At 37.5% G+C, this 14512-nt stretch overlaps 1 protein-coding gene across 2 annotated transcripts in view; it reads left to right on the plus strand.

The window, feature by feature from the left end:
* The window catches only part of LOC121925368 (neurobeachin-like), a 126805-nt gene extending 112767 nt beyond the window's left edge, over positions 1-14038 (plus strand). For both annotated transcript variants that reach the window (XM_042457434.1, XM_042457435.1), the window contains exons 14-17: positions 8319-8420; positions 9975-10171; positions 10721-10872; positions 12255-14038. In XM_042457434.1, coding sequence (XP_042313368.1) covers positions 8319-8420; positions 9975-10171; positions 10721-10872; positions 12255-12345 — 542 coding nt within the window. In that variant the 3' untranslated portion in view covers positions 12346-14038. The remainder of the gene's footprint in view (positions 1-8318; positions 8421-9974; positions 10172-10720; positions 10873-12254) is intronic.
* Positions 14039-14512: the final 474 nt, after the last annotated feature.

The raw sequence follows: 14512 nt of genomic DNA on the forward strand, positions 1-14512 counted from the left end.
CACCACGGCATCGCTGGCGCTTTGGGGCACAGAAGTGTGCTACAAAAAAGGAGCCATTTCCTGGCACTCCTTTTTTGCTCTGCAGGGGCGCTGCACAATTTGGTTGCTGCGGCGCTCCTGTGGAGAAAAGAGGGGTACCGGGAACATGCCTCTTTCTTGTGGTTTATACCCCGCCTGAGATAAGGGATAGATTCCAGACATGGATTGGTGCAATTTACCAAAAGCAATTTGCAAAAATTATGATAAATGGTGAAAACTCCAAAACTATCTTCATTCAAAAATGAATGAGGCGGGGAACCCACCTTCTCCTTTACTATTTTTTGTTGCATAGGAAACATTAATGACTGACATTAGGAACAATAACAGTATACAAGGTATCAAGATAAAAGGAATGAAACACAAAGTGAGAGCATTTATGGATGATCTCCTGATTACCTTATCAAATCCAGTGGAAAACTTAGAACACATATTAACTAAATTCGAACACTTTGGCTCAGTCTCAGGCTTGCACAGAAATAAAGGAAAAACATCAATGCTGACAATGAATCTGGACAGAAAAGAAAAAGTGGAACTAGGAGCAAAATCAAATATAAAAATTGTTAAATCAATTAAGTTGAATAACAATAACAACTAAAACGTAGATCTATTCAAAAATAACTACTCTAAAACATAGCAGGAGATAAAGAAAGAAATGGTAAAGTGGAATAAACTGCAACTTTCATGGTTAGGAAAGATGTCTACCATTAAGATGAATATTTTGCTAAAGTTAATGTTTCTGTTCCAGAACATACCAATCATCACAAATGAGATACCCTTTAAAGCATGGCATAGAGATTTGTCCAAATTCATTGGGGGGGGGGGACCAAGGGTCAAAATGAAAGTCATGTTTGACACAATAAAAAGAGGAGGATTGGCTTTACCAAATTTGAAAATTTATTATGAGGCATCTTGTTTTGAGTTTGGCTAAAGCATAAACCAAGGATATGTCGGAACATGCCAAAACGGGCTTCACCAAATGAAGCATTTCACAACAATGAAAGGCTAAATAATGGCTGACATACCAAAACCTGACTATAATAGATGAGAAGACCAATAATCTGAGAATAAAGACTCAGGAGGAATTAGTAGAGAAAAGCCACAATTGTAGATGGTTCCTCTACAGGAAATTAAAAGAAAGATTTATTAAAGATTGTAAGACCACTGATATTGGAGGAGGTGAACAAGAATTCAAAAAGATCTTAAGTCCTAAAAATATGCATAAAATATCACAGTTAGAATCATAGAATAACATGGGATCAAGAACAAGAAATTATTAAAGGATGTATGGTGAAATGGTCCCAAGATGTCAATCACAGTATACAACTTGAACAGTGGGGAAAAACATGGCATAACACATTTAACTATGACCTAAAAGATAACTTTTACAATATGCAGAACAGGTGGTACCTAATGCCACTAAGGTTAGCTAAGATGCATAAAGGAATAAGCGACAAATGCTGGAAATGCCTGGAAAATGTTGAGACATTTCACCACATGTGGTGGAGTGGTAAAGAGGTGAAAAAATATTGGAAAGCGATTCATGGACTGGTGGTGGGTATTTTAAAATGTAAATTAAAATTTGTTTTAATTTGTTCTATTTGTTAAGTATGAATACAAATGAAATATTAGAAAATATGAGAAACTTATATATTATATTACTGCTGCAGCCTGTATTTTATTCGCTAGTAAATGGAAGAAAAGAGAACTTCCAGACACCAAGGAATGGTTAGATAAACTAATAGATTATATAGAAATTGACAAATTTACCTGTTTACTGAAAGGAAATTCTTGAGATGAATGCAAGAAGGATTAGGAACCGCTGATAAACTTCCTAGAAAAAGAAAAGAAAGAGATAAAATATATAAGGCTGTAACATTGCTATTAATAACACAATACTTGGGAATAAAAAGTAAACTAAAACTTTAGTAGATTTAAATAATAAGATTTATTATGCGAAGGTACATGGAATCTACTTTATTACTGCTGTTAGATAGCAAGGATAAAAGGAAATTATATGATAAGTGACATTTGGACATAAATAATATAAGGAAAAAAGGAGGTCATAACAAAGTTCAGAAAGTTCTCTTTTTTATCTCTGTGTATGACGTCACTTGGATGTTTATTTATGTATAGGGGTTAATGTCTCCTTTGTGTGTTTTATATGTATATATGTCTACGTATGATTGGATTAGATTGTGACATGTTAGTTTTATCAATAAAGAATCAATTTTTAAAAAGTCCTACTGTACAGATGATATTTTTTCAAAGTACAGCCATACATTAGGGTTGTAAATCTTCACTATGTTTCTTTTCAAAGGAAGCAATGAGTAATTTTAGCAATTTTCTTCACACTGTGAGAAAGAAACTATGTGGTGTTTGAAGTCTGATCACAATTCAAGATTAATTCTGGGCAAAATTCACACTTGATTGTTTTGCATAGGAAACAGAATTTTCTGCACAGGAAATAGTATTTTCTGTGCAAGAGATCATATTTCTGCATAGAAACGTACACAATCATCCCGTAAGACCATTGCATACTACATAGCACCATAATTATGTTATTACATAGTGAATTCTGGCATGAACTCTTCTCCCCAAACCCCACTTACCGGTAAGCAGCCACTGGCATCAACAGGGATCCATCCCCCTGAGAATTGAAAAGTGGCTGTCTAATGTTTCCAGCCTCATCTGTGAGCAGGCATGGTGCTGCAGAAAGAAAATGGATCCCTGTCACAAATCACCATACACTGGAGATTGCACATACAAGGGGAACATCAGGTAGCTGCTTCCCAATTGACAAAGGAACAAACTCCTGTCAATTGTAGTGACTGCTTTCCAGTAAGTGGGGTTTAGTGGACTTTCATGGTCCCTAAATTGTCCCTAGACTAGGAGATGCATAGGGTCATGAATATGTAGCAGTTGCCAATATGTAACTATAAGTTATGTATTTGAAGTTTTCCAACATGATTCTAGCCATTATTTCCTGTGCAAAAAAGGCTGTTTTCTGTTTTGTTTAAAAAAACCTGTTTTCTACATAAATCACCCACATGTGAATTTTTCACAGACTATGTCTCCAATTGCAGCATTTTCTGTGCAGAAAGCAGTTTTTCTTTTCCGGAAATAATATCATAGGAAATAATAGGAACATATCTTGCACAAGAAATGCTATTTTCTGGGCAAAACAACTACATACGTATTTTGCATAGAATTAGTTTTGAACTGCAAAATTCTCATCAGTCCATTTTCCTTGTCATGGTTTTGCAACACTTGAAAAACATATTTTTGAACAACATTTTGAATTTTTTTAAAAATTCTTTCCAACCCTACAATTACTTAGCAATTCATTCAAATGAGACTTTTTTAGAGACAAACACTTCATATACCACTGAAAAGGTAGTGTAGGCACACTGTTGCAGGATTTACTTTGCACATTAATTAGTGGAAACAGCCAATTGTTATTTAGGATTGACTTTGATTTTACAATTTTTAATATTGAAATTGAATTGATAATGGATGTTTTCTCTATCTATCTATCTATCTATCTATCTATCTATCTATCTATCTATCTATCTATCTAATATCTATCATCTATCTATCTATATCTCTATCTATCTATCTATCTATATTACTTCAGTGTGTGTGTATATGCACACACTAAAATAAATCAGAAAATAGTGTAAGTGAGATAAGTAGTAACAGTAAAATAGAAATAACATTTCTTAATTCCTAGATAGTGGGTGTTTTCTATAATGAACTGTCTTGTGAAGATGGCAGTTGTAAAAGTTGATAAAGTTAGATTTTAAATACATAATAAATAAATGATACAATTAGTGCCACATCTTGTTTGGTCCAAAGTAAAAGAGAATAAGCATAATCTCAGATTTATTCATAGCTTGACTGTCATATAGTTCTCATGCATGGAGCATTAACATGAACAGTTTTTACCTATGGTACATACTAGTATACTGTTAGAGTGTCAGTTGTGGTTTGAGCATTGGACTATAACACTGGAAACCAGTGCTCAAATCCCTGCTCAGCCATGGAAAGTCACACACTCTACCCTCAGAGGAAGGCAGAGGCAGACTTCCCCCCCCCCCAAGAAAATCCCGTGATAGATTCGCCTCAAGGTCACCATAAGTTGGAAATGATTTGAAGGTACATGACAACAATATAAAGCCAAAACTGATTCAGATTCTGAAAGGATGCTACGTTTCATCCTGCACAGTAACTGGATCCTCTGTATTCCAAAGTCCCTGATTAAATTAGCCCACATTATATGGAGCCTTCATTGCAAAGTTTTGGAGAACCCAGGGAAAGCCCAGCAAAGTTATTTTGATTTACAAATTGCTATAGAATCATAGTTTAGTACACTGGACCTAGAAGGAACAGCCTGAGCAAAATATTATCCAAAGGTTTTAATGATTTGCCTTCAAAATATTCCTTTAAATTGTATCTTGGAAAACTGCCAACATGTTTTTGTGGTAAAGCATCAGCAAGAAAAAAGAGCAGAGAGGTTAAAGCATATCCAAGAGGAAGTGCCTCTGCAATAATGACCCCTACCTGTGGAATGCTTCCCAAGAGAGATCCACCAGGCAACCTCATTAGTAGCAATTAGAGGACAGGAACACACTAAGACCTGCCTTTTCTGGCAAGCATCCATTACTTGATAATATTTTTAACCCTTTTTTGCCGATACTTAACATTTCAGTATTTTAATATTTTAACAGTTGGCATCATCTTTACTTGTTTGGATGATAATGTTTGTGATATTATTCATTGTTTTTGTTTTTGTTTTTGTAATTGTTTTGTTTTTATAATTTATACCTATAAACATGTTGAAGCAAATATTTAATTATTTATTTATGTGCATAGTATTTATTTGCATGTATATAACCATAATGTACATAACAATTGAAATAATTATACCTATAAATGTAATCTGTACCCAGCTACCGAAAGTTAGCAGTCTGCAGAAATTTCCAATAAAACAGTTTCCAATAAAACTTTTTGACAACTAAAAAGTGTCTGGATAGAAAGCTGTAAATTATATTTTGACTAGCCAAATGCTTCTGGAGCATGTTAATAGTACTCAGTGATATTTCTATGTCTGCTCAATTGAATTGAAAGCAGGAAGGGGTCCTTGAAAACTCTGTATCATCTTTTCAAAGATTGGAAAAAAATTCTACTTTGTTGAGCCCTTCTTAATTTTAAAATTCATTCTATTTTTCTTTTCACAAGATTCTGTATTCACACGTTAGACGCTTGGAAAGTGTTAGATGCTATTGGAAAGTGTCACCCCCCCCCCCCCCCCAAAAAAAATAAAACCCTGAGTTACTAAAACCATCTTTGTGATTCTTTGGCCCCATACAGACAGGCCAAAATAAAGCTGCTTCGGGTCACTTTGGAGGTATGCTGTTTAAATAATGCATGCGTCCTATGAGTCCAGAAGCCACACCAAAGCCACAGTCCAGTCCTAAGGAGTGTTGCACAGCTTTGGTGCAGCTTCCAGACTCTTAGGACGCATGCATCATGTAAACAGCATACCTCCAAAGTGACCCGAAGCAGCTTTATTTTGGCCTGTCTGTATGGGGCCTTTATATTAAAAAGATGTTATTCTTTCTGTTTTTAAAGACAGGTTTGGTTTTTTTTATTCCCTCATGGATTGTTCAGCCTTTGCATAGGATAAATGACCACATTGTTATTACATATGGTGCAACATGTACCTTTAGTGCTTAAAGTGATCCACAATTCTTGTCATTTTTAAAGTGTATCTACAACAGACATAATGCAGATGGTCCAGTGCCCTAGGTGAACAATACAGTATATCCATTGGATGAATATTTGGTGATGAGTGTGTTTGTTAAATTCACTCCTCACCAACATGCCTCTAATGTGTCTTATTCTTTTGAATAAACTCTTCTGACAATATAGTATAGGATGGATTAGGCACCAGTGCTTTTTAATGTTCCCTTGTAAACTATGAATAATTTGGTTAAATGTCAACCTGCAATTCAAATGATTACATGGTATTCTGTCACACTGCTTTAGAAGATCAGATCATGTTTTCTGAGATGCTTTCAACAAACTTTGGGAAACCATTCTGGGTGGATATCCACCATGCAACAGTTGTTAATATATAACATGTCTGAAATTAATTTTCAAAGAGGTATCCATGTTAGTCTGTGGCAGCATTAAAAGGGGGAGAAGATGTCTCAGCTACTTTTTCAGATACCCTGATAGAGAATTACAGATTATCCTGGCAGCCCTGAATCATCATACAGAACTGTCTGAAGGTTTATGACCAATATCATAAATTTTATCTTTCTGTATCCTATTACCTTTTGATCCGATCACAACTATATAACTGATAATAGATGTGTAGTCTCACACTAATTTCACCAGTGCATTGGAAGAAGTGTGTTGAAATCCATAAAAGCTGATGCAAAAGTAAATCAGTTAATCTTAAAGGTAGTGCTAAATTCCCTATTTTCTCCTCTCCCACTCCCCTCCCGTTAATAATAAGTTTTTTTGTCTGTTTCATTTGAACAACTTTGGTTTAATATAAAAACTCTCCATAAAGAAGTCAAAGGCTTTCATGGCCGGCATCCATAGTTTTTTGTGGGTTTTTCGGGCTATGTGGCCATGTTCAAGAAGAGGTTATAGGGCCGGGGCAGATCGATGTGAAAGAGCGGCCCAAGTCCACTCTGGTTGCAAGAGGGTCAGGACCACGGTAACCACACAGCCCACTCCCAAAGTGAGCCGCAGCCTCAGGAGCCAACCTACACTGCAAGAAGCTGGATTATCTCATCTCCTGTTTGCTTCAGGCCGCTTGGGAGGTGGCATTTGAATGCCATGCCTCCACAGCAACCTGAAGCCACATCATTTGGCCTGTCTGTTTCAGTTCCAAGGGATGCACATTCACCTTAGGGTGGCCATAAATTGGAAATCATTTGAAGGCACACAGCAACAACAATAAGTTCAAGCAGTATGTTCATGTGCTTCATGAACAAACATAATATGTGAGCCAAAGAACTACAATTACTGACCACCATCAAACTCATGAAGCAGTATTCTAGGCTGGAAGTGTACAGAAGCTGCTGTTGACTATACACAGAATAAAACAGTTGTTTGCTCCTGTAATCACATTGCTTGCTGATGCAAGTGAGGACTTGGGTATGGTCTTAACAACTCACATGGGCAAAGAATATAATGTCTGTGCCAGGCTTGGGATAGGAAGTAACATGTTGTTGTTTCCCAATTTTGTGATTATTTTAGAGAGCAAATAAACAACAGAGGGATATGTCCCTCAGGAGGTACTTCAGAACTGTTTTTGCAATCGCTATTTTGATATTGCTTCTGAAAAAAATAGTAATGGACATTGTGAATTTTTAGTCAAGCAAAGCAGAAGTGAATCAAGCAATGTTGAAGCAGGGATTTTTTTAAAAGATAAAAGTACACACATGTTTACTTTTTAAAACTTATATATGCCTTTTCCCCATGGTTAGGAGGCAAAGCAATGTGTTGTTGTTGTTGTTGTTGTTGTGTGCCTTCAAATCCTTTTCAACTTATGGTAACCCTGAGGTGAACTTATCATGAAGTTTTCTTGAAAAGATTTTTTCAGAGAATGTTTGCCATTGCCTTCCCTTGAGGCTGAGAGAGTGTGACTTGCGCAAGGTCGTCCAATGGGTTTCATGGCCAAGCTAGGAATCAAACCCCAGTCTCCAGAATTGTAGTCCAACGCTCAAACCATTATGCCGCACTGGTTGCCCCAAGGTAGTTTACATGTTATTGAATAAAATTTAAAAAACAGAAAAAGATTATAAATACGAAATTGTACATTAATTTAAAGTAGTCATTAAAACCTTTCAAAATACCTCCTTAATAAATAAATTAGAACAAGTCAACCATGTCCATTTAAACCCAGTGAGTTATTGCAGGCCTGCCTGAATGAAAAAAGTCTTGGCCTGCCAGCAGAGGAACAAAAGAGAGGGAAGTAGCCTAATGTCCCTGGGAAGCAATTCCATAATATAGCAGTTGCTACTCAAAGTGCCTTTTCCTGCATCCATCCCATCCAGGCATCTTTGAAGTGATTAGGAGGGGGAAACCCTCTCCTGCAAATATTAAAACCCAAGTACAGGTAGATACATATGGGGAGACAGAATCCTTCAGAGAGCACTCCCAAGACTGTGATGTCCTAACCTATCTGAATCTAATTTCTTGTGCCAAATTTTTTTGTAGAATTTCATCATTGTTTTTCTTTGCTTTTCTCTTTGTTTTAGGTGATTACCCTGCTCCCAGAGCTGTTCTGACTGGCCATGATCATGAAGTTGTCTGTGTATCAGTTTGTGCTGAACTAGGACTTGTCATAAGTGGTGCTAAAGGTCAGACATCATTGTTGGTATTACACATTTGAAAGGTCTCATCAATGAACATTGCCTCAAGATAAATATCTTTGTTATCCTATCAACAGTGGTTGAGGTCACACATGGGAAACATAGGGCCTGTACAGACAGGCCAAAATAAAGCTGCTTCGGAGGTATGCTGTTTAAATGACACACGCATCTTAAGAGGCCAGAAGCTGCGCCAAAGCTGCGCTCCAATCCTTAGGACTGGAGCATGGCTTTGGTGCGGCTTACGGACTCTTAGGACTCATGCATCATTTAAACAGCATGCCTTCAAAGTGACCCGAAGCAGCTTTATTTTGGCCTGTCTGTACGGGGCCATAGATATAATGATATAGTTATAATCTATCTCCTGATCTCACCCGCACAAAAAAAAATCTTAATAACTAAGCAGTTGCAGCAGCTGAGGGATTTCTCTAGTACTGGTGAATGGTGTGTGGAAGGACAATGTGTCCAAAACCTTCCTGCCAGTGGACAGCTGTTGGGAGGAATCTCACCACATCATCCTTCAGCATGTCACTTGCCAATGCTGCAGAGCTCCTTCAGTTGATGTGACTGCCTGGCCTTTAATAATAATAAATAATAATAAATTTAAATTGGGTTTGGGGGCACTAGCAGTCATGGCAATGGTGTCATGACTATAAGTATGAATAGCAAAATTTACAAGGACATACATCTAGCTGGTGACATCACAGATACTGAATAGGATGCCAGCCATGATATTTTAATCTCTATACAGTGGTGCCTCGGGTTACGAAATTAATTCGTTCCGTGGCACCGTTCGTAACCCGAAAAGCCTTCGTAAGCCGAATTACCATAGGCGCTAATGGGGAAAAGCCGCGATTCCGTGCGAAAAAGCCGAAAAAAGCACCAAAAGTTTTTTCGTAACCCGAAAAAACATTCGTAACCCGGAACAATGTTTTCCTATGGGATTTTTTCGTATCCCGAAAATTTCGTAACCTGGGTATTTCGTATCCCGAGGTACCACTGTATTCTTCTCAGGACTTGATTGGGCACCAGCTTCCCTGTTTGTTAACTTGCACCCTGTGTCCTCAAGTGCCTTTGGTTACTACAATGTGACAGATGTTTATAAATATTTCCAACTGCTGACATGTAAATTCAGTAATTGGATGTTGGTGAATGCCCTTGTGTGAGGAGAGAAGAAAATCAGTTTGGTTTTCAACAATTCAGAAACCTCAGTGTCAGGAAGATGTTTTAAGGGATGGGAGGCTGAATAACAATGGTGCATATGGGGGAGCAAAAGAAAGCCAGATAGCCTTGCTCAGGAGGTCAGACAGAGAGAAGTTACTGAACTTTTCAAGATAGGTTTGCCGATGTATTCCAAATTGTGCTTTCAGTAATGATTCAAAGAATACAAACTTGTAAATGCCTAATTGCTTTAAGAAGATTTTAGATTCCATTGTTAGTTTATAGTGAACTCAGCATAGATTTCAGAAATTTCAGTATCCTACCCATGATGTAACTGAATTATGAATACCTCTTTAATATACTGTGTTATTTTGCAATATGTAGAAGGACCTTGCCTGGTGCACACCATTACTGGAGATTTGCTGCGAGCACTTGAAGGAACCGAAAATTGTTTGTATCCCCGCCTAATTTCAGTGTCTAGTGAAGGCCACTGTATTATCTACTATGATCGAGGCAGGTTCAGCAATTTCAGCATTAATGGCAAACTCTTGGCTCAGATGGAAATCAACGATTCAACCAGGGTAACCATTTCCTCTTACAACTATGTGGAATATATTTGCATCATAACTGGTGCTAGTTTTGCAGAAAATTAGTACAAACCTGGAAAAGTCAGAATTGTCAGAAATAGCTTCACAGGCTTCAGTTCAAGTTAGAGTAGAACTCTCAGTTGAATCCAAAATGATTCCGGGATATTTGTTTTAGACATAAAAAATTTTTAAGTGCCTGTGCTTTAAGAACTTATTATGGCTTGACATCTGTCCTCTTCCAGCTAGAAGCCAAGTAATGAATACAAGTCCTAGAGACAAAGCCATCACCAGCACCTTGCCCTTCTTGAAGTGTTGGTGATAGCACCTACTGTTGCAGGGCAAAACCAGAAATGATATATGCAAACTTCAAGTGAAACCTTTTTGTTTCTGCTTGTAGAATGTATTCAACACGTTCGAAGTTTGTTATATTTATTATTTCAGAATGTGTCAAGCAAGGAAAGACCTCAGTCATAAAAACTGCATTCCTCATCACATTTATGCCTTCTTTATTTATGACTGTTTCTGCCTTTATCTCTTCTGTAGGCTATTCTCCTGAGCAGTGATGGGCAGAATCTGGTTACAGGTGGTGATAATGGGGTTGTGGAAGTATGGCAGGCTTGTGACTTCAAGCAGCTCTACATTTACCCAGGCTGTGATGCTGGCATTAGAGCAATGGACCTGTCCCATGATCAGAGGTAAGTTGAACTGAAGGTTATTGAGCCTATGTAAGTTTGTGCATTATATATTTTCAAAGTAACTCATGCCATAGTTCACGCTTAGTCAACAAGGTCCTCCACAGATTTTTGAACTCAATCTTCCAACAGCTTTAACTGGCTGTGGAAATTCTGAGGAATGATGGAAGGTGTAGTCCAATATCATTTGGAGTGACATGAGTTGGCCACTCTGCTCTTTTTTCCATGATTTTTGGGTTTATCTATATGTGTAATCTGATGTGATTCAGTTCTGACAAATCTGGGAAGAATTATCATGCTGTATTTTGGATTGGATCCTTCATACCTATACAGTAGTTAAAAACAGAAACTGAACCAGTACAGATATTTGTTTATCTATACCTAAATACAAAATGTAGCATAAAAAGCCTGCTTTCCCATTATCCACTCCAAGAGACCTAACAGAATAAATGGAAGAAATGAATCCATTAAGGAGTCATAAAGTGTAATCTCACTGTCGGGGTTATTGCTTATAATTTCCGGAACAGGTTCTTGACCTTGGACCAAGGACACCTAAGTTCAAGTCCCTATTTGATTCTGAGGCTAGTTGGAAGTGAGCTAGTTATTATAATGCACAGACATATTGCAGTATAAAGATTAATTCATGTGTCTCTATTAGAGATAGGGAACCTTTTTCAGACAAATCTGTATGCCAACAATGAATGGAGCTACAGCTCAAACCTATACATCTTAGGTTGTTCCATCATCACCGCCGTGGCTCCTTATGTGCTTGGTTCAGTGCATATGGATATACACTCATGGTTACCTGGTCCCCACTTGAAGGCAGAACCAGCCCTTAAGGACAGCCCCGTGCCTTGATACAGCAATTCCGGATAGATGTGGATCCACACACCCCTACCCTTTCCATGGCAAGGGGTATGTGAAACTGCTACTGGGAAGGGTGCAACACTGAATCAGGACCTCAGACCAGTGTTTCCTCATCCCTGTCCACTTAACTCCTTGGAAGACTGTCAGGATACAAAAAAATGTAATTATTTTATGGTGACTAGCATTCACCATATTTCATTGATTGTGTGATTTCACCCACCGAGCAGTACACTGGTTGAGAAATGTAGGCAGCCATTGCCCTGTGGAAGTCCATAATTTCAATCATTCTCATCTACAAGGGAATGCATCTACATCCTCATGACTCTGTCAGATATTTAAGCAGATTATCTCCTCCATATCCCAGTGTTTTCAAATATCTGCTGTTTTTGGAATTGGCACAAGGAGAGTTGGGTAGCCTGGGAATTTGATTTATATGAGAATAAATGGTTGTTGTTGTTGTTTTTTTTTTAAAAAAAACCTCTCACATGAACAAGTCTTTGTCTTTGTTTCTCTTCTAGGACTCTAATTACTGGCATGGCTTCTGGTAGCATTGTAGCTTTTAATATAGATTTTAATCGGTGGCATTATGAGCATCAGAATAGATATTGAACCAGAGTGAAGAACCGAAAACAAAGGTGAAACTGAGAGCACAAGTGCTACTGGGAAGGCATAATCTCTGGTGGAAAAATAAATCTACATTGACCTCCGTTGTACATTCCATTACACCCAGCAATAGCTGTACATTGTAGTCAGCAACCATTTTATTTTGTGTGTTTTTTCACAACTGAACACCAGCTGCTGCAGAAGCAGGCTTATATCATGTAAATTAAAATGACTTAGGAGATGTTTTGGTAATTATTTCATATACCTTTGTTTACTGAGAAAAGGTAGTAGAACATGTCACAAGAGACTTTTGAATAGTCTGAGGACCCTTGTGTCTGGTTGTTATATTGTTTGGGCCATGAACCTAGCATACATTTCCCATTTCCGGCCTCTTTTCAAGCTGAAAAATAATTAAAAGGAGAAAAAAAACTACGTTTGATACTTTGTACATCAGATGCACATCTTAACTTTAAAGGGATACTTTTGTAAAAGTAAAACCTTGTATAAAAAACAAAAAAAGTTTCTTAATTTTATTGTGGAGTTACAACTTGCATGTACTTTAAACCTGATGTCTTGATGAAACAGCCACATTCACAGATTGAACTGGGGCCCAGCTTGTATTCAAGAGTTGAAATGGGGTGCAAGCCACAATTTTGTCATTGCCACTGCAACATGGTTTGCACTTTTCCATCTCAAGCCACCCCTTCTAAGTGGAGTTTTGCTCATGACATGAAGCATTTGGATATGAAGCCATTGTTTGCCATATTTATGCATTATAAAAAGAAAAGAAAAATCTTCCCTCAATAATTTAATACTGCGATAAGACAGGCGGGAGCACAGAAGAGGTGCCATGCTACAGTGCTTAATGACTTCCGCCAAAGCGAGAGTGCTAGACTTCTAGATTCATCACATTTGGCATACTGTACATTGGAGGAAGAGAGCAATTAAGATTTTTCTCTTCAGTTCCTTAGATAAAGCTTGGTTAAAATCAGCCTAGCTTCATTGGGTTTGTTCTTTTACTTTCTTCTGAAAATCACATGTTCAGCCACATTCTCTGTTGAAGGCACTTCATGTTTGACAATACTGTAACGGTGACTATCAGGATAATTTGCCGCACATTCTACAGATCAAGTAACATACCCAGGGGTATATACACTTCATGTTTCTTCTTTGTATATTTGGTGACTGTATTGTCATAGATGTACATATTGTGTCGGTAGGGCTATGAGGCATGTAACAGGAATGTAATTTTCTCAGACTTTACACTCAATTGCAGTCATTTAAAAAAGAAAAATCAAGATAATGGATTCTTTGTACTGGCACTTTGCACCAGGAACATATCATTATTTATTGATGTGATTCTTATTTGGTATCCACCTTGTATTAGTAAGTTTTAGCACTAAAATACCTTCTTCATTGTTGTTTGTATTTATAAGATTCTGAAATCATGGGGAATCAATGTAATGATTAAGTTATTCATCATCAGTCTGTAAGCAATATCTTGAGTTTGTAGCTTAGAATTGGGAGAATATTGAACATCTGGAAGATAAGTTCATTTCATCTCAAGATCATGGTGAAATATTTTGGATATATAAATTCCTTAAGCTATTGTAACCATGTTTTATTGCAAAGATGTAAAATATGCCAGATGTGTGTGAGTTGGAAATCAAAATGAAAAATAAAATATGCAAAGAATTTATGGATTGTTTCTCATTTGTTGAACAGTTAATCCTATGGTGTTCTGTACAAGCTGCTATTGTCTGGAAGATAAGAGTTTCTTAGAGATAAACACTGTGAAGGGAGTCCCAATTGTAGTTAGTCAGGTAAAGGGGCTATAAAATCCTAAATGTGATGGTCAAGCCTAATCATTGCTTAGAAAAGTAAGGTGACTGTCTCTGCCCTCAAGCTGTTTTAAATGGCCCACCGTTGTGCCAGCAGGGTATGTGATTTTGCTCTGACAGAGAACAGAGAAATCTCTAATCTTTTAACACAAGCACTTTCCTTGGGCTGCTCCAGCTCCATTGGCTCAACAGCAGAAAGCTTACTGATCCAGTGGATCTTCAGGCCCCCTATCAGAGCAGCTGGGCTATGTCACCCACACAACTCTTAGACATTAACCCAATGACTGGCTTTGATCTACTGTTTGTTTTCTCTGGGCTATAGTGGGGATCAT

This window comes from Sceloporus undulatus, chromosome 3 (assembly GCF_019175285.1).
Source record: "Sceloporus undulatus isolate JIND9_A2432 ecotype Alabama chromosome 3, SceUnd_v1.1, whole genome shotgun sequence".
Classification (NCBI taxonomy): domain Eukaryota; kingdom Metazoa; phylum Chordata; class Lepidosauria; order Squamata; family Phrynosomatidae; genus Sceloporus; species Sceloporus undulatus.